Source organism: Fundulus heteroclitus, chromosome 16 (assembly GCF_011125445.2).
Source record: "Fundulus heteroclitus isolate FHET01 chromosome 16, MU-UCD_Fhet_4.1, whole genome shotgun sequence".
NCBI classification, from domain to species: domain Eukaryota; kingdom Metazoa; phylum Chordata; class Actinopteri; order Cyprinodontiformes; family Fundulidae; genus Fundulus; species Fundulus heteroclitus.
The window spans coordinates 8,941,784-8,967,569 of NC_046376.1; the positions used below are offsets into that span (position 1 = coordinate 8,941,784).

At 37.5% G+C, this 25,786-nt stretch overlaps 1 protein-coding gene across 2 annotated transcripts; it reads left to right on the forward strand.

Annotated features, from left to right (window-relative positions):
- Positions 1-5,508: 5,508 nt before the first annotated feature.
- rdm1 (RAD52 motif containing 1) lies at positions 5,509-10,104 on the forward strand. Of its 2 annotated transcripts, none has more exons than XM_012872060.3 (7): positions 5,509-5,859; positions 7,144-7,323; positions 7,429-7,557; positions 7,639-7,798; positions 9,488-9,586; positions 9,677-9,753; positions 9,823-10,104. In XM_012872060.3, exons 1-7 carry the CDS (start codon positions 5,761-5,763, stop codon positions 9,871-9,873), a joined length of 795 nt encoding a protein of 264 aa, XP_012727514.2. In that variant the 5' UTR covers positions 5,509-5,760; the 3' UTR covers positions 9,874-10,104. The 2 variants fall into 2 exon arrangements, with proteins under 2 accessions (XP_012727514.2, XP_012727513.2); XM_012872059.3 differs by having other exon boundaries at positions 5,511-5,859; positions 9,836-10,104.
- Positions 10,105-25,786: the final 15,682 nt, after the last annotated feature.

Below are 25,786 nucleotides of genomic sequence, written 5' to 3' on the forward strand. Positions count from 1 at the left end.
CAGCCTGGCAAAGTCATTATTTCCGTCTCTGAACGCAACGTCACCCAATAACCACCATCGTCGCTTCACCGATCCAGACGCCCAGGACACACGGAACCGTTTTTTAATGAATGGAAAACTTATATTTTCTTTTCTTTTATTAAACACAATGTTGCAGTTAACAGCTAAAAAAAGGGGGAAATACGGTTGGCCGGCGGTTGTTACGCTGCGTCTTTACGCACGATCCAGCTGCTGGGTTTTCCTCTGGTCTGCTCCTGCTCTTCTAGGCGGGTATCGTTCGTAACCTCTGTTGTCACCTTTCACAGCGACAGGTTTGTCACCTCAGCCTCCACCCTGATCAGACATTATTTCTGTATTTACGCAGCGCACCTCTAAGTGCGTAATTACGCCGAGCGCTGAGTTTGAAGTTGTTCTCCGAGCAGATGTTTCATGTTTGGACCCAGTGAGGAATGAACTCCTGCTTTGCCTTTAATCCACTAGCAATAGTCTTAACCGTAAAGGAAATAGCACTTTTATTTCTCTATCGTAGCCCCAAATTCTACAAGTAGAGCTACAACTATTTAGGCTCTACACTTCACTGTGCATCCCTTTTCTACACAGCCCATATAGGAAAACAACAGGCTATTTAGGAACTTATTGTCCGGTCCCACCATCATTTATGTTCAATGATGCCAGGTGAGGGGAGCGGACAAAACTGTTTTCAGTTCTGCACTGAGCGCAAGGAATAAACATAGCGGGGGAAATGCATAAGTACAGACTGTAAAGTGCTCTTTTTAAAGAATAAGGGCGTTAACGGGTCTGGACTGAAGCTCCCAAAGTTACAAGACCTTAAAAATGTCCCTTAAACGTACGCACCGACATTACCCTGTGACTTATTTGAGTTATTGCACCTGAATTCAAGCGCAAGTTGACGCAACAACCCCACAGCTACCCCCACCCACCCACTGCAAAAAAAAAAGGGGGGAAAAAAGAATGCGCTGCTTCTCTGTGCCCCCTAAGAGGAATGTCCCGGCTGGCTCACATCATGACAACATCCACCACCACATGCTAGCGGTTTCTAAAAAATGTGACGTTTGCAGCATATCCTTGGATTCGGCTTGTTACAGCCCCACGGCTCTGAGGCGAATTTCTCTTCGTGTCGCCGGTTTACTGAGAACTATATAAAAAAAAGAAACTCTAAATTTTACTCTGCTGCAATTTATTTTACTTTTTGATGATTTTTTTTTTTGATGACTTTAAGTGACAAGTTACTTTTTGATGATTTTTTTGATGACTTTAAGTGACACACATTTATACACACACACACACACACACACACACACACACACACACATATATATATATATATATATATATATATATATATATATATATATATATATATATATATATATATATATATATATATATATTATATATATATATATATATATATATATAGTATATATGTGTGTGTGTGTGTGTGTGTGTGTGTGTGTGTGTGTGTGTATGTCACTTAAAGTCATCAAACCCACTGGGGGTTAGAGAAGACAGAGCAGAGACACAACAAGAAGCACACATTGATCCAGGAATCTGTTCTTCAATAGATGGTAATAACAGATGACCTGCCTCCCCTGGATGATGTCACAGCTAACAGAACACCAGACCAGCTGTACCTACTATGAAGAAAAAAAATACAAAGAACAAAAAGGTAAAAGATAAAATAACAATCAAGCAATGCAAATTGGAGAACAATAGGATAGCTCAGCAGAGAGAGAAAAATAGACCCTGATGTCCTCCAGCAGCCTAAGCCTATAGCAGCATAACTACAAAGATTGCTCATTGTAACCTAAGCCACTCTAACCAGAAGCTTAATCAAAAAAGAAAAGGTTTTAAACAGTCTTAAAAGTAGACGGGGTGTCTGCATCACGGACCAAAACTGGGAGTTGGTTCCACAGGAGAGGAGCCTGATAGCTAAAGGATCTGCCTCCCATTCTACTTTTAGAGACTCTAGGAACCACCAGCAGACCTGCAGTCTGAGAGCGAAGTGCTCTGTTAGGAACATACGGGGTAATCAGAGCTCTGATATATGAGGGAGCTTAATTATTAAGGGCTTTATACATTAGAAGAAGAATTTTAAATTCTATTCTTGATTTAACAGGAAGCCAATGAAGGGAAGCTAAAATAGAAGAAATATGATCCCTCTTTTTGATTTTCATCAGAACTCTTGCTGCAGCACTTTGGATCAGCTGAAGACTTTAATCGGCATTTTGTGGACTTCCTGATAGTAAAGAATTACAATAGTCCAGCCTTGAAGTAACAAATGCATGGACTAGTTTTTCAGCATTACCCCTGGACAGAATGTTTCATATTTTGTCAATATTGTGGAGGTGAAAAGAGGAAACCCTGGAAACCTGTTTAATATGGGTTTAAATGACTTGGTCAAAAATAACACCAAGGTTTTTTACTTTATTACCAGAGGCCAATTTAATACCATCCAGATTAAAGGATTGATTAAGAAGTTTATTTTTTGAGGACTCTGGTCCAAAGATTACAACTTCTGTCTTGTCAGAATTTAAAAACAGGAAATTTAAAGTCATCCAGGTTCTGATGTCATCAAGACATGACTGCAGTCTAGGTAATTGATTGGATTCATCAGGATTTATGGATAAATATAGCTGAGTGTCATCAGCATAACAGTGGAAATTAATCCCATGCTGTCTGATAATTTTGCCAATCTGAAGCATATATATAGTAAAGAGAATTGGTCCAAGGACTGAACCCTGTGGTACTCCACAGGGGACCCAAGAGTTTGAAGAAGATTTATTATTAACATGTACATACTGGAATCTGTCAGATAAGATTTAAACCAGCCTAATGCTTCCAAGTCTCTCTAGGAGAATATTGAACAGTTTCAACTGTATTAAATACAGCACTGAGATCTAACAGGATAAGTATAGACACAAGTCCATTATCTGAGGCGATAAGAATATCATTAGTGACCTTCACCAGAGCTGTTATAGTGTGATGATGAGCTCTGAAGCCTGACTGAAACTCTTCAAATAAGTCAATACTTTGTACAGCTTCACATACCTGATTAGCAACTGCTTTCTGAAGAATTTTACATAGGAAAAGAAGATTAGATATAGGTCTGTCATTTTATCAAGAGATTGTTTCTTAAGTAAAGGTTTAATAACAGCTACTTTAAAAGCCTGTGGTACATATCCATTTACTAAGGATAGATTAATCATGTCTAAAATAGGACCATTGATCAAAGGGAATACCTCCTTAAACAACTTGGTTGGGATTGGGTCTAACACATAGGTAGAAGGTTTAGGTAAAGCTAAATCTTTATATATTACAAAAAAGTAAAAAAAAAAAATGATCATGACGTGGATGACTGAGAATGTTCACCAGCAAAACTTTAGAAAGCTATGAAAGCTCTACTGCTTCTAAACAGTTCAAACACCGATCAGGTTCTAAAGATTCCTCCAACGCTGCCTCACTTGAGGACGAGGTAATCATGTTTGGGAGGATGCCAATTCTTTTATTTTTAATGGAATCAATTTTATTTATGAAGAATCCCATAAAGTCATTACTGCTGAGAACTGAGGGAATGAATGGATCAACACAGCTATGACTCTGGGTAAGTTTGGCAACTGTACTAAAGAGAAATCTAGGATTATTTGTGTTCTCCTCTATTAATGATGAAAAGTATGCTGCTCTAAGTCTACGAAGGGTCAACAGTAGACTGTTTCTACAGATTAAGTAGGATTCCTCTTGGTGTGTAGAGCGCCATTTTCTCTCCAATTTCCTTACATTGTACTTCAAAGAACGCAGCTCTAAATTAAACCAGGGAGCCAGCTTCCTGTGAATAATCACCTTCTTTATGAAGGGAGCTACATTGTCTAATACAAAACGCAATGAGGAAGTGACACCGCCAACAAATGCGTTTATTTGTGAATGGGAAGAAATAACATTGCTGCCATCTACAGGGCATTTCTGCAATACTGAGGATATTAAAAGGGGGCAGACTCTTTAAAGTTTGATACAGCATTATCTAATAAAGATTTACTATAATAAAACCTTCTTTTGGTGGTGGAGAACTCAGTTAAATTGAACCCAAAGGTTATTAAAAAATGGTCAGATAGGACAGGGTTGTGAGGAAATACTGTTAATTCTTCACAATCAATGCCATATGTCAGCACAAGGTTTAAATTAATAAATCAGACTGAAAGATAGTTGCTACTCCTCCTTCTCTTCCTGTAGTTCTGGGAATGTGGAAATTTAAATAATTGGAGGGAGTTGACTCATTTAGCATGGTTTAGTGGTCAAAGCATGCTGCTCTGACCACTAAACCCCCAGATAGGAAAAATATGTTAATCCAATGTTGAATTTTGGTCAAAAAGGTTTATCTTTGGTTAAGGTTGACAATTGATGGTGAATCAACCATCAAACAATCCTCCAATTCTAGCCAATTAACCAATGAAGAAAAGATGTAATTGAATCTATGTTGCTTTGTGGTTAAATTCTAATGATTGAAATGGCAATGTCTAATCAATGTTGAGTCAATGTATGCCGTTTAAAAGGGATCACAGTGATATATTAAGACCTGAGAACTTAAGTCAAATATAGGCTTTTAGACCAAAAAGGCTGGAAAAAGATCAGTTCTTCTTCAAATATATGTGTTTATTCAGTTGGCATATGTCTAAAGAAAGACTGATCCTTTTCAGACACCAAAACGCCCATGTTCAAACTAAAAATTCAATTATTTCTATCTATCTATCTATCTATCTATCTATCTATCTATCTATCTATCTATCTATCTATCTCTCTCTCTCTCTCTCTATATATATATATATATATATATATATATATATATATATATATATATACACAGTACAGACCATAAGTTTGGACACACCTTCTCATTCAAAGAGTTTTCTTTATTTTAATTACACATTTCATTGTATAATGAAATATATATATATATATATATATATTTGTGTAAATATATATATAAAAATGTGTGTATATCTGGAGCATGTAACAAAAGTAATTTCCCTCTGGGATTATTAAAGTATGTTTGATTCTGATTCTGATTCTGATTACTATGAAAATTGTAGATTCACACTGAAGGCATCAAAACTATGAATTAACACATGTGGAATTATATACTTAACAAAAATGACCTGGCCTCCATCATCACTTATCAAGCTTATCAAGAGAATCCCAAGAGTGTGAGAAGCAGTAATCAAAGCAAAAGGTGGCTACTTTGAAGAACCTAGAATATAAGACATATTTTCATTTGTTTCACACTTTTTTGTTTAGTATATAATTCCACATGTGTCAATTCATAGTTTTGATGACTTCAGTGTGAATCTACAATTTTCATAGTCATGAAAATAAAGAAAACTCTTTGAATGAGAAGGTGTGTCCAAACTGATAGTGCTCCGGGACTTCCGCATCACAATCTCCGCCTCTCAGGGAATCGGGAATCTGATTGGCTGTGTGATGACGAGCTCCACCCACCAGATTACAGTCAGAAACCCGCCATTTTTACTCAAACACGGAGAAGACTATTTATGCCGGAAGAGTTAAACTTTCTCTTTTTACATCCTTCATTTCAAGGTGTGAACAGGTGACATCAATGCCGAAATGTTTGGTGGTCCTTCTAAAACAGATTTGGGCTTTGAGTAATGTTCTGAACTGACTGGTTCAAATTGGAGACGGGAACGACCGAGAAACTGTTGGGTTTTTAACGGAATTTGGTGTGTTGCGATGGAGGTGGACATCCTGGAGTTCAAGGTTCCGGTGGACAACAACAAGACTGTGTTCGTTTGGGATATCCCTCCGGTTCTGACCCAGGATAAGGTTAATGTAAGTACACACTGTAACGGGATCAGGTTTTAATAGGAGAGCCTGAATGGTTCCTGTCGGTACCAGAGATAGGAAGCAGAACTTTTTATTGTGAAATCAAATGTTCAGAATGACATCTAATGAATGACATCTATTTAATGTTTATTTTAATAGATAATTGTAGATTTGTCTTTAATTAAAAGTTTCTCCATTTGATTTATTTGGTGGTTTTAGTTTATTTTAGTTTTTTAATATTTTCCAGCTTCATGACGTTAATATTGAATAGTGTATTCAATATTGTATTTCAAACTTTTTGTTACTTTAGGTGTTTCTTTTTTTACTTCTAAATGTTTTATTAGTTTTACCTTTTGAATGATTTTATTTGTTTTATTATTATGTTTTTACCTTTTGACTGAATATTTCTGCCACAGACCTCTGGAGCAGGGTGTCCAAATTGTGGTGCGGGGGCCATCTGCGGCCCCTGGACTGGTTTTCTGTGGCCTCCAACTGCAATTCAAGAACAATTTGCCCTACCCAGCACAAGCAGTTGAAAATTGAAATCTTCTTACAATTAAGATGTATTGGCCTTTTAATAACCACCCTTTACATTTCTGTTTAATTTAATAGTAAATGGGACCACATCGGTCAAATGACTTTTACTGAAATGCAGACTTTTGTGCACCAAAATCTGCCTTCAATTCAGTTCATAAAATGGGCTAAATACAGCAAATGTTTTCAAACAAAGATCAACTCAAATCCTGTTCTTATAGGTCAAAATAGGCACTTTTTTGTTCAATATTTGTTGATCATGCAAAACAGAATTTGCTAACTGGATCACCATGTTTTTTAAAGGGCAAATGTCCAAACCTTTTAAAAGTTTTGGATCGACAATGATATACACGTCCCGTTGTTGCAGAAAATCTGACTGATTTGTTTTATTAAAACATTACAGACTTATATTGCACATTTGCAATTTTTGTGTATTATGTTTTTTGTTATATTTTTTGGCTCTGGCGTACTTCTGACTTGGCGGTTTTGGCCCATGTGACGTAAAGTTTGGACACCCCTGATGGAGAAGATGTGTGAATGTGTTCTGGAAGCAGCCGCCTGTAGGTGGAGCTGTGGGTCAGAACAGCCAATCAGAACACAGCGTGGTGGGTGATCCAGGCATGTGCTGCTGCTGATGATGTGATGTTTCTTCATGTTGTGACCGAGGAGAAGTTTTCAGCTCCACAATTTATCCATTCTGGGTCTAACCAATCAGAACCATTTGACCCACAGGGATGGTGCTGTTTGTTGTTTCAGGAGCAGCTGTTTCACATCTTCTCCTCCTTTGGACCGCTCTACCTGTTGAAGGTGTGTCCTAACGCTCCGCTCCACCCACCTGGTTTCTACGGCATCATCAAGTTCTACTCTGCTGCTCACGCCGCCAACGCCCAGAAACGCACAGACGGATGCTCTCTGCTCCACACCGCCGCTCTCAAGGTGACCAGTTTGTCCTCTGGGCGATGTCTTCACCTGTACGCAGGTGCTTTGTCTTCAGTGATGTGGCTTCTGATTGGCTCTCAGCGTGAACGTCTGTGCCTACAGGTGAAGCTGTGTTCCAAACAGACTCCTCACTTCCTGTCTGGCAGAAACACACCTCTGAGCCACGCCCGCTGCCTGGAACTGGCCAATCACTGTCTGGGCTTCAACGGCTGGACCTCTGACATCATCACAGTGAGAGGCTTATAGTTTACCTCTTAGTCCAGGTGAGGAAGAGTAAGCAGGTGACTTCCTGTCTGCCTGTGTCCCCTACAGCTGAAGGAACTCACCAATGAGGAAGAAGGTGAGGATGAAGAGGATGGGGGCGGAGTCAGACGGAGGATGCGGTTTGGCTGCCTGATGAAGCTGAGCTTCCCTCAGCATGGAGTGACGACCAAAGGAGCCGCAGTGGTGGAAGAGACCTTCACCTGTACAGGTGAGGAGGAGACAGCTTCACCTGAGCAGGTGGAGGTGAGCGGTGTGTTCTTAGTTATGGGTGGACGAATCATCATGTTTGGTTTTGGGTTAATTTGTTGTTTTGTTTTTTTTATTATTATTATTATTTAACAAAAAGCTGACATGTTAGAAACTTGCAGTTTAAAGAGCAGATAATTCCTCTGTTTAAACCCTGGAACAGATAAATGCAGCTCTAAATTAAACCAGAGAGCCAGCTTCCTGTGAATAAGCACCTTCTTTTTCAAGGGAGCTACATTATCTAATGCAAAACGCAACGAGGAAGTGACACAGTCAACAAAGGTGTCAATTTGTGAATGGGAAGAAACAACATTGCTGCCATCTGCAGGGCATTTCTGCAATACTGAGGATATTAAAAGGGGGACATGCTCTTTAAAGTTTGATACAGCATTATCTGATAAAGATCTACTATAAGCAAACCTTCTTTTGGGGGTGGAGAACTCAGATATATTGAACTCAAAGGTTATTAAAAATGGTCAGATAGGACAGGGTTGTGGGGAAATACTGGATGGAGGGTGTGCTTTCTTTTTCCTACCAGAAATAATTTAAGGTCAAGGTCAAATTTATTTGTATAGCACATTTCCAGTAGCTCTTGCTGCACAGATTGCTGTACAAGGGAAAAAAAACAGCTCAATATAAAAGTGTCAGACTAAATAATGGAATAAGAAAAATCAAAATAGGACTGGATGATATGGCTATTTCATGATCCCAAGTCCAACTTTTATTTCTTTTACCCCCGCTCCTTTTCGGGTCACAAAAATACATTATTTTAAAACAATTTTAAGGATTTCATCAGGGTGTTGACCTGAATTCAAAGTGCAACTAAATCCAAGATGGCTGCCCTGTCGTTGTAAACAATGAAATTATAACTAAATGTTTGCTGCTGGTGGTTTTACACAATGAGCTGAGAACAGGCTTAATTTCACTGGTGTACTTCAAACAAAAAAAAAAGTAAACGAGTGAATTAAAGTGCCTCGTTTTATGGTAAAAAAGTTTATTCTTTCCAATAATTTGTTAATATATTTTCTAAAACATTAATACAGCATTGCATGTTGTTCTCTTCATGGAAGAACTAACAAACAGAAAAATAAAAACAACGATCTAAAATAACAGCGGCTATAAAACATTTGGGTGGTCTTGTGCTAAAAGCCCGATCATAGAAATTATTCTTCAAAGGGGATTAAAGTCCTCCAAGGTTTGTCCAGATTTAATGTTAAGAGGCAGGCTGTTCCTGAGTCTAGGGCCCACAGCAGAGACTCTGTCGCCTCGAGAAATAAACGTAGAGCTGGGAATAGACGGCACTAATGCTGCCGTAGACCTCATAGTTACTTTCAGAGCAGCTCAGATAGGCAGGACACCATATAAACATTTAACAAAACAAACTACTGTATTTTTCGGACCATAAGGAGCACTGGATTATAAGGCGCATTAAATATTCTTCCTAAATTTGTAATATCACTCCGCACTGCAAAAAAGGGAACTAAAAGAAAGTAACATCTTCCTGAAATTGGTGTATTTTTACTTGATTTGAGCAGGTAAATAAAGATTATTTGGCAATAAGATTTTTGCATTTAAATAAAAACAACTCCTCTCCTCTGCGCTGATGTTGGAGTGGAGTTCAGCTGAACTCTGTCTCTCTCTGTGGGTCCAGGTCCAGAAGTCCTCCTGCAGAGACGCTGTAAGCTGCAGAGGTCCGTCCGAGAGAAGGCCCTGGCCCAGGCCTTCTCCTCGGTGCTGCTCATCCTTCTAGGTACCACATGTGCTACCGTCATACTAAGCTTCATGATATAGTAAAACCACGGTAGCGTGTGTGAGGCTGACCCCAGATCTGCTGCTGCAGGTGACGGTAAAGTGATGGTGGAGCTGAAACGGCCCTCAGATCGGTTTGAAGCTGATGAGACTGAAGACGTCCTGCAGGTAAGCTCACCTGTACTCGCCTGTGTCCAGGTGTGTGTGTGTGTGTTTGTCCTGTACATACCTGTACAGGTGTGTGTTTCAGGTGAACGAGTTTTCCCTGTCAGACTCTCCGGCAGATGAAGAGGAGGCTGAGGATGAAGACTGGGATCTGACCGTGTCGTAAGCGCTCTAAGGATTGTGGTTTGGACCGGGCTCGTTACCAGAACTGATCAGTTTGAGCTGTGCTCCGATCAGGGGCATCCAGCCGGGAGGGGCGTTTACCCAGGATGCACTGCAGGGAGGGACCCTCAAACCAGGATTGATATTATTTATGTTTCTACTTGATTTATTTTGTCATAATAAAATCCTACTGGCTGAAATATCTGGTTGAGGGATTGATTTTTCTCAGGGTCCTGTTTAGTCCATACCTGCTGCCTGTTGAGACAACTGAATTATGCAGAGTGGCAGAAAAATTCAACATCTCTGGCCAATTAAGAGGAATCAGGCAACTGAAAGGAAAGAGAGAAAATGCTCTTGATTCTGAGCAGCACAGCTGACACCCAATAGCAGCAGGCGGAGAGTTTAGGAAGCATGTTGGTTCTTATATTTGTATTTTTCAGTCCTTCATTGGTCAGTTGAGAAATATTTAGCATCAATTGGTCCCTTGGAAGCTTGGAATGTGATTTTATTTTTTAATTGTGATGTTCTTACTCTGTCTAAAAACTAAACGCAACTCAATAGAGTTCAGTGTTCTAACGTCACATTTTCATATTGGATGTTTCCCTGGATGAAGTTGACATCTACAGGAAAAGGAATCTCCACTCCATCACCAAACCAACCTGCACACAGTTCATGTTATCAGTATGATCGCCTTCTGAAGCTGCTGCTGTCTAATTGAAGGATTCTCTGCAGGAGATCGGTGCTGAATGATTTCCTGTCCTTTATCCATGAGTCTAACCTGCTCAGCTGATCACCTAATAAACTAGTATCAGCTTTGTTCAAACTCTATGTCCAGAAATATGACAACAGCACCCCCTGCTGTTTGGTCTGTACCTGCAGTCAGTAGAATGATGAGTACTATTAATAAACTCATAAACAAGTAAAAAAAAACTTAATTTAACTGAAGTTTGGACTTAATATTAATGGATTTATTTTTGCTATATGAGGTTCATATATGACTCCTGGTAAGAGTTTGGCAAAAAGCCATTAATATAGTTAAAAACAATTATAGTTGTTAAAAACCATTATTAGATGTTATAAATCAACCAATATGTGTTATACATTTTAAAACGGAGTCTTGGTAATGACAGCTTTTATGCATTGAAACAGACCATTTTCACCCATTTTGTTGGGTTTGGGGGCTGAAACGTTTTACCTTTTTCAAAAGGGGGGGGGGGGGGTGCGACAGAAAACATTTGAACCACAGCATTAATGAATTACTTGAACTAAATCATTAATGGATTAATTGAACAGCAGTACTGTAACACTGCAGGTCAATTTGGTAGGTTGCTGCAGTGAAACATTGGAAAGACAGCAGGTCTATGCAGGAGGGCTGTACCTGAGAAAGAGAACATGAAAAGCCGAAACAAGTCTGAGGACTTATCAAAACAATGTCTGAAAGTCCTGTCCTTTATGAACAACAAAGCCAGAAAAAAATCCCTGGCGAAGGACCTAACATCAGCCTTGAGTTGATCATAAATATCCAGCAAACAGCTCTGTGGGAACAGTTGCAGCTAAAGAAAAAATTATATTTTTATCAGTCAAAATGTCACCTTTGGGTTTTTTCTATAGATCCTAGTAACGAAATAGCAACAGATGGTGTGTTTGTAACTGGCTGCTGGTGACAAAGAGCCAAAAGATCAAATGCAATGTTGGTTTAGAACAGGTTATTAAGTGTTGACCCAATACCTGTTCAAAAGTTCAGGAGCCGTGTTGTGATGGAGTCAGTCTTAGTCAGTGCAAACTAGGGCTGAACATTAATCGCATTTTCAATATAATCGCGATTTAAAAAAAATGCAATTTCCAAATCGCAGAGTCAGCAATTTTTGGCTCTGTAACAATTAGGGAATTAGACACGTCTATTAGGTGTTGGTAAAATGTTTGAAGTGGGTTTGCCTCCACATGGAAGGGAAGACAATTGCAGCAGGAAGATAATCTAATTTTATTACGTGTTTTAGAGTTTATATAACCATACATAGCATTAAGTACAGGTCAATCAGTTTAATACATAGACTTGCTTCTTGGTTGGACTTTATGTTCAACAAGGATTGATGTCCAAATCAACTAAAAGCTGTTCTCTTGAATAATATTCTGATTAATAGAAACATTAAAAGTTCTTGTTTTAAATAGTCCTTGTTTACAAACATCTTTATTTAGAGGCCATTTTTGTTGCTTGTGGTTAACGCAGAGAAAAGTCAAAATTGCAATTTTGGTTGAAATATATTCGTAGGCAGAACGCAATCATTACTGCTCTGAGTTTAGATGCTGTGGGTCTTTTAGCAACTAATCCACACGGCGAGGAAACAAAATGATTTGTTGTTTGTATATGTTTAAAAAGACATGATAAATTAAACTGGGGGGAAAAATCGCATTAAATCGCAATATTAAGAAAAAAAAATCGCAATTAGATTATTTGCCAAAATCGTTCAGCCCTAGTGCAAAGTGATATAGAAACCATGAACTGCAATAAAATTATTGGCAAGTAGCAAAATCCCAAAGAAAAACCCTGGTAGACCTTCAGGAAGCTTAAAGAACTGTTGGTCCAGACCTTAGGCAGAAGGTTCCAGGAAAGCCAGCATGACAGGAAAGAAATAGGACTGGATCAGGAGGATCTAACCTGTCCATCCAGATGGGTCTAAACATCCCTATCAGAGGATGAATGTGATGTTACCACCGCCTGGAGGATTGAACCTGGACTCTAAGTCTGAAAACCTTTTGTGTTGACCTCCTCCTGACAGCAGATCTCTGCTGGTCAGCCTGAGTTTTCGTTCTTCATCAGCTCACCTGACAGGAACTCTGTGGCTTACACCACAATAATGAACACATAGTTCATTATTTAGCAATTACTGCGGAGAGGTCAAAGGTCATGGTAGCTGACAGATGACAGGAAAGGCATTTTCTTAAAATAAAAATATTTTGAAATCAGTGCTGGTTTGAAGTTGGCAGCTGAAGGAGAGAAGAAACACGTTCAAAGGGAATAAAAAACTTCATGTCTCAACGGTCATAGAACCCGTCCTGTTCATGTGTGTTTCCAAACCTGACATCACCAGAAGATCAAATTTAATGTTGGTTTAGAACAGGTTGTTAAGTGTTGACCCAATAAAAATAAATCTTCTCATGTTGCTCAAAAACAAGAAGAGCAAACCCGAATAAAGATTGTAGAGCTCTTTATTGAAAAACAACTCCATCTGGTGGACATACCGCCTTTCTTCTCATCTTTTGTGTTTTTGCTCTTTCTTTTGAATCAAACAGATCATTCAGATTTTGCCGTGTGGTTCAAGTGTGCACCACGTTTTAATCTCCACTTAAGTAAAGTTTTGGTCAGATTTCTCTGATATGTCATCCTGCAAGTTAATGTTTTTTGACAAATTGTTAAAAAATGGCAAATTGTGTAAAAGCCATCCACAAGTTGTCACTGCCAGTCGCAGATTTGTTTTTAAAATCTGTCGAATTACCAAAAGGCTCAGTTATTTCTTAGTCTACATGCTTTTAATGTAGCAGTCCAAAACCTGCAACCTTTGTATGTTAAACGATTACAATTTCTTTATAGGCTTGTATGTTTCTCAGTTTATAAAATAAATAGGAATAATATTTGGCTATTTAAAATAAGGTGACCAGATTTCTAAAATCAAATCTGGGGACATTTCTTGCTCGTGGATAAAAACCAATACATCTAATCAAGATGAAATTAGGAAACGGGGACAGTAATGGTTTCATTTATTTTTACATGTTTATTTAAACAATAAAAATCAAGTTTAAAAGACAGGAATGTGCCTCTCCAGACCTTTAGTGCATCCTAAGATTAATAAAATCAATAAATAGTGTTATTAATAGAAACTAGAACTGTGTCTCTGGGTTGGGGCAAAGTGATGGGAGTGGGAGTGGAGGGGTCAAGGGTGGTTAGCAAGGTTTTCCAATTTTGTGGGGCCCAAAGATCTCTGCCACCTCCTAAGGGGAAAGTGATATGAGGAAAAGAAAAATCAGTAAATACAAACATTTAGCCGGTGGCTGTCTGTGGAGACAGAGTTCCTCAACCTTTTAAAAAAGTGCAACAAATACTCATTCTGTTCACCTCTACATACCTATGAGAAATAGTTTTTCTGCGTTAACATCAAAAAGTAGTAGTCAGGTCCGCTGGTAAAGGATGATATATGTTTCTTACTGTCAACTGACCACATAAGGGTTCTGTGCATCACAAAGCCGATTAATTTCTCCCACTAATGAGCTATAAGCACATAGAGCACATAGTGCATAGAACCTGTTTGGGACAAGACATTGTCCAATGGATTGTGGTGATGTGAGGTGAAACAAGGGCACAGACTTGGAAAACCCCTTGACATGAATGCAAGTGATTTTGTGTGCAGTGCAGCATGAGCATGTATAAACTTACATAAAGTGTGTATAACTACATTATGTGTATGTGTATGGTAGTAGTTGATGTGCCAGTATATTGTTTGCTCCTTTAAGGTGAGTTAACTCTGATCAGTGAGTCAGCTAACATGAGATCATCTCTGATTTCTTCAAGGCGTTCTGTCTCTGAAGAGCCATCAGCCACGGTATCCAGAGATCTGGATAAAATAAGAGGAGAAGAGGATATATTATGTGCAGAACTGAAATTTTTAAAACACAAGAAAAAAAAACTAAACTGCCTCTTTATTGTGCCACAGCTAGGGAAGTGCAGTGAAACTCATGTTCAGTGCAGAGACTCAGAAAGAGGTTATATCCTCAGACAATTGGGCTTCTTAACTCAAACCTGAGTCACTCTGTTTTACATAGTATACTTCACACACTACATTACTCAATACGTTACTTTATCACTTAAATCATGTCAGAGCTTTATCACTTGAACTTTATTAATACTCTAAGTAAATATTTCTCCCTTCTCGTCAATCATTCTTTACATCAATATTCCTATTTTCCTCCACTCTCATTTAATCTCCTTACTGTCTTCCTATTCTCTTCCTTTCACCTCTTGTATCAATCTTACATTATTCTAAAACAGAGACATTATATATTTAAAATCACTTCCAAAAACATTAGATTGTACAACATGAAAATGTCCAATTATTATTATTATTATTATTATTATTATTATTATTTCTGATTAAATAGAAAAAATGCTAATTACCACAATACTAGGAGATACAAGCAAAAACAACATAATAAATGAACATTAAACAGGCAGTTATCTCTTCCTCCATCGTTCTCAGATCATGTAAATATTTTCTCATTCAGTTCTCATTCAGTTCTCCTATTACTGAAGTCTATGCTCATAAATCACAACCATCAATCAGCAAAACAACTTGTAATAACTCTACTAATAACTAACTATCTGAAATATAAAGTAAAGGTCACCAATCAGTTCTAAAACCTCTTTAGACGAACCCTTGTTGATCCCTGGAGAACCAGCGAACCAGATTAGCGCCTTACAAAGAGGTTTCAATCATTCTGTTACATTTTATCTGAGTGTCTTGTCTGAGTGGTCTTGTCTTACTTTTTATTGATTATTTTTTAACCTGGAAAAAAAACATTTCTCACAGGATCAGCTTGATCCAAATAAGATGAATCGATTAACACGCTTACCATAACTCAGCAGCTCCCCATCAGTTGCCACCAGTTGACAACGACTTTCCACTTCTTCTTCTTCTGTTTTAAAAGTGGAGCGCTCGTCTTTTTCTTCTTCCTCTTCGTGTTTTAATGACATCTGACATCCAAAAGGATCATTACCGCCATCTAGTGGTGCTCTCTGTTCCTCGTCTTTATATTATCAGCAGCGCAACCAGCTACCGCAACACTTATTTCCCCCTCGGTAAAATCGGGGACATTGGGGGAGGTACCAAGATGGCGACGTGAGTAGACGCAAAAAGACTGAGCTCCACTGGAACCGCAAATTTATACGTTCAACGTGCTTCATTTCCTCCCAAAGTTTCAATGGATGGTAAAAAATTACTAAAATCTACGAAACTACAAGCGGGACCCCCAAAACAAAGACAAAGATTCTTCAACAGCCTAAAGAGATGGAGCATGACTATGCTATGGAAGTCTCGACACAAAATAAACGCGGCCGAGATGGCTCAGCTCCGACAACTCCTTCCAAGATGCAGTCAGACAAAAAAGCGAAGTCAGCTGAAGAAGATGGAAATACCCAGGTGACTAACAATGCCATACTAGATGCCATTATGAGCTTAGAGAAAAGAGTAGAGACGCAGCTCGAAGATATTAAAGAACAAACAAGACAGAGCAGCGCCATGATTGCGAGCTTGACGAAAGCAGTTCAATACAACGCTGAAGAAGTGAAGGAATGCAAAATTAAGATTTCAAAGCTAGAAATTGCCAACAAAGAACTGTTTACAGAGAAGGAAGAATTAAAAGAAAAACTGAGAGCGCAAGAACGTTACAGAATGAGCTGGTGCCTTCGAATTAAAGGAGTGAAGGAGAAACGAGATGAAGATATCAGAACAAAAACGATTCAAATAATAAAAAAGATTCTCCCAGAACTAGAGGCGAAGATTGAGGATGCGGTGGATGTTGTCCACAGATTGGGAAAAAAACAACAGGACAGAAACCGGAATGTGTTGATCCTATTCTCTCAAAAAAAAATAAAAGAAGAACTCTGGAGGCGCAGCAAAGGAGCATCAATCTGTAAAGAAGAAGGTATCAGCTTTGCAGAGATGTTACCAAAAGAAGACATGGAGGAGCGACGTCGTCTGTGGCCGCTGATTGATGAAGCAAGGAAAGCTGGAAAGCAGGCTTTTTTCCGGGGTCCCCATGCATACATTGAAGGAAGACGAGTGGACATAAATAGGTAAAAACTTTTAACAGGGAGGGAAACATGCTGGCGGTGATGGAGCCTGTCTAAGAGCGTTTCTCTTTATTACATTCACTTTTCTAGTGAGTGATAGTTCAAGTTTTTGATTCTTAAAAAAAAATAAATAAATAAAAAAGTTAATGTTAAGTTCTAAAATTTGCTTTGGTTCTTTAAATGTTAGGGGCTTGAAAGAACTTGTTAAAAGGAAAGCTGTTTTTTTATTCTGTAAAGGGCAAAAATCTCATTGTTTGTTTCTACAAGAGACTCATTCTTCAGATGTGGACACTTCATTTTGGAAAAGTCAGTGGGGCGATAGGATCCTGTTCAGTCATGGCACCAGCCGATCCAGTGGAGTTGCTGTGCTTTTCAATCATTTTAAAGGAGAAATAATCACACATCGAACTGATAGTGAAGGTCACTGGCTGACAGCTGTGGTGAAGACTGACGATCTGTTTATTATCTTATGTAACATCTACGGTTATAACAACGAAAATCAAAACAGAATAATGTTGGAAGACATAACAAAGGTGATATCTGAGTTTAAGGCTCGTTACCCTACAGATTATATTTTGATGGGCGGTGATTGGAACATGACCCCTGATGAGTGGTTCGATAGATGGCCTTCAAGATCAGGGAGACCGCAATATAATAGAATAATTAATGACTTTATTGTAACTAGCAACCTGAATGATATTTGGAGATTAAAGAACCCAGGACTTCAAGATTTTACATGGTTCAAGCCTAATGGATGCTGCAAATCTAGGATTGACTACTGGTTGGGAAGTGACTCTGTTTTAAATCACACTTCAAAAATTATAACTTCAAAAGCTCCTCTTACTGACCATTGCTTTATAGAGTTAAGTCTGGAACCTGCTGTTAGGAATTTACAAAAAAAGGGCTATTGGAAGTTTAATGCCAAACTATTAGATTATGAAGATTATAATGTTCAAATTAGAAAATTAATAAGTGAAATTGAAACTAATGCCTCAATTGTAGGTGACATCAACAAATGGGAATTTCTGAAGTTTAAAGTAAGAGAATTTAGCTTTCAGTTCAGCAAAAACCTCAATTCTAAACAAAAGAAATTTGAAAGTGATATTTTAAGTAAAATCCATCAATGTTGCATCAAACCTAGTTTTGGCCCTGAAGAAAAAAATAAACTTATGGAATTACAATCTAAGTTAGATCAACTTTATTTGAATAAAGCAAAAGGTGCCTTTATTAGGTCTCGTGCAAAATGGATTGAGGCAGGAGAAAAGAATTCGTCATATTTTTTTAAATTAGAACGCAACAGACAGACTAATAATTGCATCTCATGCCTTATGGTAAAGGGAGATGAATGTAAAGATTCTAAAGTGTTAGAGAAAGAAGTTTTTAACTTTTATTCCAAACTTTATTCAGCTAATTACTCTGAAATAGATTGTGACAATCTCTTCAACAACATATCCTCATTGATTCCACAGATTGACTCATCATTTAAAACTATCTGCGATGCCAACCTTAAAATTGAAGAGCTGGATTCTGCTGTAAAGAAAATGACATTAAATAAATCTCCCGGTTCAGATGGCCTTACTGTTAATTTTTACCAATTCTTTTGGACCGACATAAGGAATTTATTATTTAATGCCTTATTAGAATGTATTAAAAAAGAAGAATTGATGCCAACCATGAAACAAGGAGTGATTGTTCTGATCCCTAAACCAGGAAAAGATAAAAGGATTTTAGACAACTTAAGACCCATCACTCTATTAAATACTGATTATAAACTATTTTCTAGTTGTATGGCAGCCAGACTTAAAAAAGGTATTTCCAATATAATTGGTGAAACCCAATCAGGCTTTTTAAAAGGAAGATCCATCCATAATAACATCAGACTGGTTTTAGATTTAGTTGATTACAGTGATTTAATTAGTGATGATGGGTTTATTTTGTTTTTAGATTTCTACAAGGCATTCGATTCTGTTGAACATCCATTTATCTTTAAAACTCTAACTCATTTTGGATTTGGGGAAAAATTTAGGAACCTTATTAAAATGCTTTACAATGACATAAACAGCTCTGTAATATTAAGTCATGGTACTTGTAACAGGTTCAACATTAGTAGAGGAATTCGTCAAGGCTGTGGAAGTTCACCATTATTATTCATAATGGTTGCAGAGATGCTGTCAATATTAATTAAAAACAGTTGCATATCTGGAATTGAGTTACTGGACAAGAAAATAATAATTAGTCAACTAGCCGATGATACAACCCTTTTTCTAAAAAATGAAGAACAAATCCCGTTAGCTCTTCAAAGTATAAAATTATTCTCTAAGGCTTCTGGTCTTCAATTAAATTTAAACAAATGTGAACTTTTTCCCTTGAAAGACCACCCATCACAATCACTGTTTAACATTAATATTAAAAAAGAGGTGAAATACTTGGGAATTGTTATTACAAGAAACAGGATATCTTCTGATAACGTTAACATTTGGAAAAATATTGAAAAATGTAAACTAATTCTTAATCAGTGGTTACAGAGAGACATCTCTCTTTTTGGCAGGATTTTATTAACGAAAATGGAGAGTCTTTCTAGATTTATCTACCCTGCTTACACTCTTCCAATATCAAACAAGATGATAAAAACCATTAATAAACTAAACTTTAACTTTATTTGGAAGAATAAAATTCATTACATTAGGAAAAATGACATGATTAGAACTTATGAAGAAGGTGGGGGAAATGCCATAGATTTTGAGATTATGAATGCTGTATTAAAACTTAAATGGTTGAAATATATAGTAAATAATAATCTTTCAGTTTGGTCTTATATACCCAATTTAGTGTTCAAAAAAATAGGTGGAATCCAATTTCTCTTACAATGTGATTTTGAGATAAACAAATTACCAATTAAATTATCTGATTTTCATAAACAGGTTCTTCTCTATTGGAAATTAATCTTTAGTCATAATTTTACACCCCATAACACCCCTGTTTGGAACAATAGATACGTTCTTAGTAATAGAAAATCTATATTTATGAACGAATGGTATAAAAAAGAAATATGGGCTGTTTCTCATTTCATGGACAATAGAGGTAACCTGTTACTTCATCAGGAGTTTTGTGAAAAGTATCAAATCCATTGTACTAAAAGTAAATATAATCAGATCTTAAAAACATTCCCTTTACCTCTTCAGGCTATGGTTAAACAAGATATAATATTTTCTGATATTTCTCCAAAACTCAAACAAGTTTTTATAGATGACGTTAATTTTTTCAGCACTCAATGTAACAATAAATTTTTGAGGTATTATTTGACACATTGTTTATCTTCCAATCACGTAAAGAGAGAATATGTTCTCAAAGATTTCGATACAGAAGCAAAAAAGATGATAAGAACTAAATTCCTATCATACCCAGTACCTCCAAAAATGAAAGAAATTCAATTTAAAATTATTAACAGATTTTACCCTACTAAGGAATTTCTAAGTGAAAAATTTAAGTTTGACACTGAAAATTGTGTTTTTTGTGAGGTTGAATCTGAGAGTCTGGAACACCTTTTCTTTCACTGCACTGTAGTCCAATCCTTTTGGCTTGATTTTCTGATGTGGATCCAATCTAAAGGAATTCAATTACCTGATTTTACTCTAAAAGTAGCCTTATTTGGTATAATTGAAAAAATTGAAGATAAAGTTGGTATTAACATTCTAATTCTATTAGTTAAATTTTATTTACACAAATGCCGTTACTTAAAATGTAAACCAGTCATATCTCATTGGAAAAATGAAACAAAATCTTATGTCAAATCTTTAGAATTTGTAAAAACAAAAAATGCTGGTAATTTTCTTTCTTTTGTGAGTAAATTTAATCTGCTGGTTTAATGGCTTGTCCTTGAATCTATGTATAATATAATGTTGCCCCTTATATTCTTATATTATTATTATTGTTATTTTTTTTTTTTGTCTTTACTATTATTGTTGCATCTTTGTTTATATCTGTTTGTTTGGTGTATTGAGATACTGGTACCTGGTGTAATGTACAATTGTTAAATAAATTTTTTTCTGAAAAAAAAAAAAAAAAAAAAAAAATCGGGGACATTTCCGGGGACAGCTTTAGCCGGGGACAGGTGGTCCAAAACGGGGACAGTCCCCGGAAAACGGGGACGTCTGGTCACCCTAATTTAAAATATTTGAGCATCTTTTCCTCCTCAAAATGTCAACTTTAAGTTTTAGTTTGCAATGTTTACCACAGTATGGAGGAACAGGAGAGTCACTGAAAAAGAAATACAACCATTTCAAATTTAACATTTAAATTAGAAATTCAGTTTAAAAAGTGTTTTGTAGTTGTACATTTTATATTAAAGACGGATTGTAATTTTAATACTGCAATTTGAAAATACATTTTCAGATCCTATTTCTAAATGGAGATTTTAAAACCACAATTTATACATCTGATTATAAATACCTTCCCTTTTTCACCTTTTTGCAAATGCATTTCCTTTTTTTTCTTTACCATCTCCATTTAGCTTTTGCATGACCCTTCTGGCACACCAGGAACAATTTTGGCGCATGCACAGTACCTGCTACGGTAGCCATCGTGTTCTGATCCAGGTGTGGCTGTCTAACCAATCAGAGAGCTGCTACATCTGTGGAGCAACTGTGATTGGTTTAACTTGGTTTTCAGTGTGCTCAGGTACCAGAAAGGTCACCAAAAAGATATAAATAAATAAACAAGAAGAGAAGAGAGCATAAAGAAGAACAAAGGAGTCTGAAAATTTTAAAGAAGTTGTGCAAAGAAGGATGAAATGTTTCAGGAGAAAGTGCCTATTTCCAGCAGTCAAAGTATCTTTAATAGTCTCCTTTGGGAGAAATTTGCCTTGGATCAGCTGCATTGAACTACATATTCTATCACTAATAAAATAAGTCTTAGTAAAATATTACATTAATATACAATAGTAATAACAATTCATGAATCACAGTTCAAGTAAAACTCATATTCAAAACAGTGCAAATCAATCTTTAAAAATGTAATAACTTCAAACACCACTGCCCCTCAGTTTGCTGCTGTAGATCATAAGAGACCATAGATGTGGCTACCTGTCACTTCTCCTCTTTGTCGTCTTATTACAAACCATGCGCTCATTAACAAGTTTTAGATACAATGGGATGAACAAATGTTTAAATCTGTCATATTTGCATAATGGGGTCCTGTAACCTTCTTCCAGAGTTCAGCAGCATAAATTCAGAGTGACGCACATGAGAGGAGTCAGATAAAAGTCCATCACAAAGCAAAATATAATATATAATTAAAACCGCAAGCGGTGATGAGCGGCCCTCGCAGCAAAGCGCCGCTCCGGCCTTGGCCACCGCTGGGATTTGCGCACCGCCGGCCGCCCGCCGGCCGCCACCGCAGATGCTGTCACGCATTTTGCCCGCCCGTCCACTGGGCGATTTACACGAACGTGTTCGGCAGCGCTCCCCCACGACTCACAAAAAATCTGGTGCAGATTCACCACAACGGACCGGTATAGCGCCCGCTTCACAGCAGACGCCGCACCAATCCGCCTGTCGATCTCCCGCTCCATCTTCCCCTCATTCGTGAACAAGACCCCAAGATACTTGAACTTCTCCACTAGAAGCTGGCTCTTTGGACTTTCCTTTTTTAAAAAGCTTATAGTTAGAGTGGCTCATGTTACCCTGAGCTACCTCTATAGTTATGCTGCTATAGGTTTAGGCTACTGCAGGACATCAGGGTCTATTGTTCTTCAATTTTTAATGACCCGCTACTACCATCTAATGTAGAACTTCTGTGCTTTTTTGTCTCTCTTGTTGTGTCTCTGCTCTGTCTTCTGTAACCCCCAGTCTGTCGAGGCAGATGACCGTTCATACTGAGCCCGGTTCTGCTGGAGGTTTTTCCTTCCCGTTAATGGGGAGTTTTTTTTCCTGCTGTCGCTTCATGCTTGCTCAGTAGGTAGGATTGCTGCAAAGCCATGGACAATGCAGACGACTCTCCCTGTGGCTCTACGCTTCTTCAAGAAAGAATGCTACTTGTCAAGACTTTGATGCAATGAACTGGTTCCCTTATATAGGAATTTTTTGACCAATGTGTATAATCTGACCCAATCTGTACAATCTGATTGATTTTGACGTTGTAAAGTGCCTTGAGATGACATATTTCATGAATTGTCGCTATATAAATAACATTGAATTGCATCATCTCTTCAGACCAAATAAACTATCACATTTTTTGAGACAGTTATCTCATTTTAAAGATATAATCATCTAACGGTATTACTCTTAGCAAGTTAAAGCTCCATAATAATTTTAGACCAGGTTTTAGTTCCACTCTTTTATTATGCACATCTAGGCTACCTATAAATATAAAGTATGGCATGCCAAAAAACATTTTCAACAAAAGGCAATTTTAGTAATGGCCTTGCGATTTTATATCTAAGCATTAAAAATGATAATATTTCACCAATTTTCACAGCAAGATGGAAATAACGACTATCCAACATTTTAAGATTTTGTAAAAACTTTTTTCCTTTTTTACCTACCTTTTGAAATTAATACTTGTTTCTACTTCTCCAAAATTAAACTTCAAGAAAACTATTGTGCTGTCCTGGGGCCATATGCAGCTAGACAGCTAGGACAAAAGTTCCCCACAAAAGCTTCCTTTTCTTGCATTCTCTGAATAACCTTTGTTCCCAAATCTGGCTTTAAACATTCTTTTTGTAAAAAGACGAATATTTTTCCAAGGCAGAAGCGTGTAGAACAAATTCAACTTCAACATTAGCAGTTTCCCTAGCTTCATCGCTGAAAAGCAGCTTTTAACCGGAGCAAAATACGTCAAAGATCTTTTTTTAAGGTGAGAGCACTCACTATCTCACGTAATTCACATAGAGATCTAACAAAGTTGTCATGTCTCACTCTGATTAAATATGAACCCAAAACTTTTCTAACTGTTTTTGCCTTGGATTTCCTCTGACTAAGAATTATTATCTTATTTATGTAATGTATTCACGACATGAATTCCTTGCTGTCTTAACAAAAGGCAGAACAACTATAATGTTACTTTCTATAATTATTACAGGCTCTGCTGAGATGTCAAATTCTGGAGAATGCTTAGACACCCTGACACACAAATATGGATTAACTTCATTTCATGTGCGCTCGTGAACTTGTTTTAGTTGATTTAGTTTTCTTGATGTACTGTAGAGCGTGATGAGGTCTGTTGTGGTATTGTGTGCACTGGATTGAGGGGACAGTTGGTGTTGTCTGTCAAACCCAATCTTCTTAAGCTGCAAATTCAGTAAAGTTACCATATATATATATATATATATATATATATATATATATATATATATATATATATATATACATATATATATATATATATATATATATATATATACATATAAAACGGTTGCAGTTACAGCTCAAACGTAACAACACTTCTAAATCTGAGTCTGACGCACAATTTCAAATAAAAACACGAAGCAGTTTGATTTTTGTCCGATGACGAGCGAGCGAGCGAGAGAGAGAAAGAGATAACTGGTAAAGCAGCACATAGTAACAATAAGTCTAGCGCGCCATAAAGATGTTATTAATCAGGGAAATCTTTCTGATTGTTTCACAGCGGTTACCTGCAGCGGGTAAACACGCCCACGACAACACACTTAGGCTCCCCGCAGCCCGTTTCTATCGGAATATGCGCCAAAACTGCCTCTTTAAAATGAACTGCACGGTGCAGTCTGCGCCTGTCTGAATTGCAATGTGAAGTTTTACACATCTATGCGTGAGCATAATCAAAAATTCCCCCCAGGAGCAGCGTTTTTTTTTTCCCCAGGACCCGCGGTAACGACAGCGGTGTTCTTAAGATGGAGTATTAGGGCCACACATGAAGAGAAAAAATAATTTTGCCATGACGAGATTAAACTGGTGCAGATCAGTTGATGCAGCGATGCATTTGGCCACCGGAGGCAGTGGCGACCCACCAGCTTAAAATCTATGTATTGACATCTTAAAAATGGTGTTATAGCATAAAAGATCATCCTGTTTTGGTTGGTTTTGTAGCCGAATAGAAGAGATGTTCTCAAAGCATTAAATAAGCCTTTTGACTTTTAAAAATGTTGTCCTTTTAAGGTAATTTTAAGTTACTTTTTATTAAATTTATCAATATCCTATGGAAGTCTGGACATATGGCAGCGGTGTTTCAGGTGACTTTGCCACGCCACCACGCCGCCCTGCTCCATCGAATCCAGTTGATTTTGTAGCCGAATAGAAGAGATGTTCTCAAAGCATTAAATAAGCCTTTTGACTTTTAAAAATGTTGTCTTTTTAAGGTAATTTTAAGTTAGTTTTTATTAAATTTGTCAATATCCTATGGAAGTCTGGACATATGGCAGTGGCGTTTCAGGTGACTTCGCCACGCCACCATGCCGCACTGCTACATGGAATCCAGTTGGGCCTGGAATCAACAACACAGCAACATGTCTTCTGTCTGTGGACACAGTTTCATGTTGATTAGCTCAGAGGGGTAACATAGCGACTGCTAACAATAAAACATGACACTTCCTGTTGTCAGGGGGCGTGGCCTAAGTGATGTCATCATTTGTCCATTGGATATTGTAGAAGACCCGATGATGATCAATCACAGAAAGTTTGGTGCCTCTGTGTGTTTCTCTGTAGGAGATATAACAGTTTTTCCTGTTGTCAGGGGGCGTGGCCTAAGTGATGTCATCATTTGACTATTGGATATTGTAGAAGACCCGATGATGATCAATCACAGAAAGTTTGGTGCCTCTGTGTGTTTCTGTGTAGGAGATAAAACAGTTTTTCCTGTTGTCAGGGGGCGTGGCCTAAGTGATGTCATCATTTGACCATTGGATACTGTAGAAGACCCGATGATGATCAATCACAGAAAGTTTGGTGCCTCTGTGTGTTTCTGTGTAGGAGATATAGCAGTTTTCTGTTTTGTGGCGAGTAGGTGAACTTTGACCCCTGCTAACGCCCCTTCAACATGCTCAAAAACTCACCGTTTTGATAA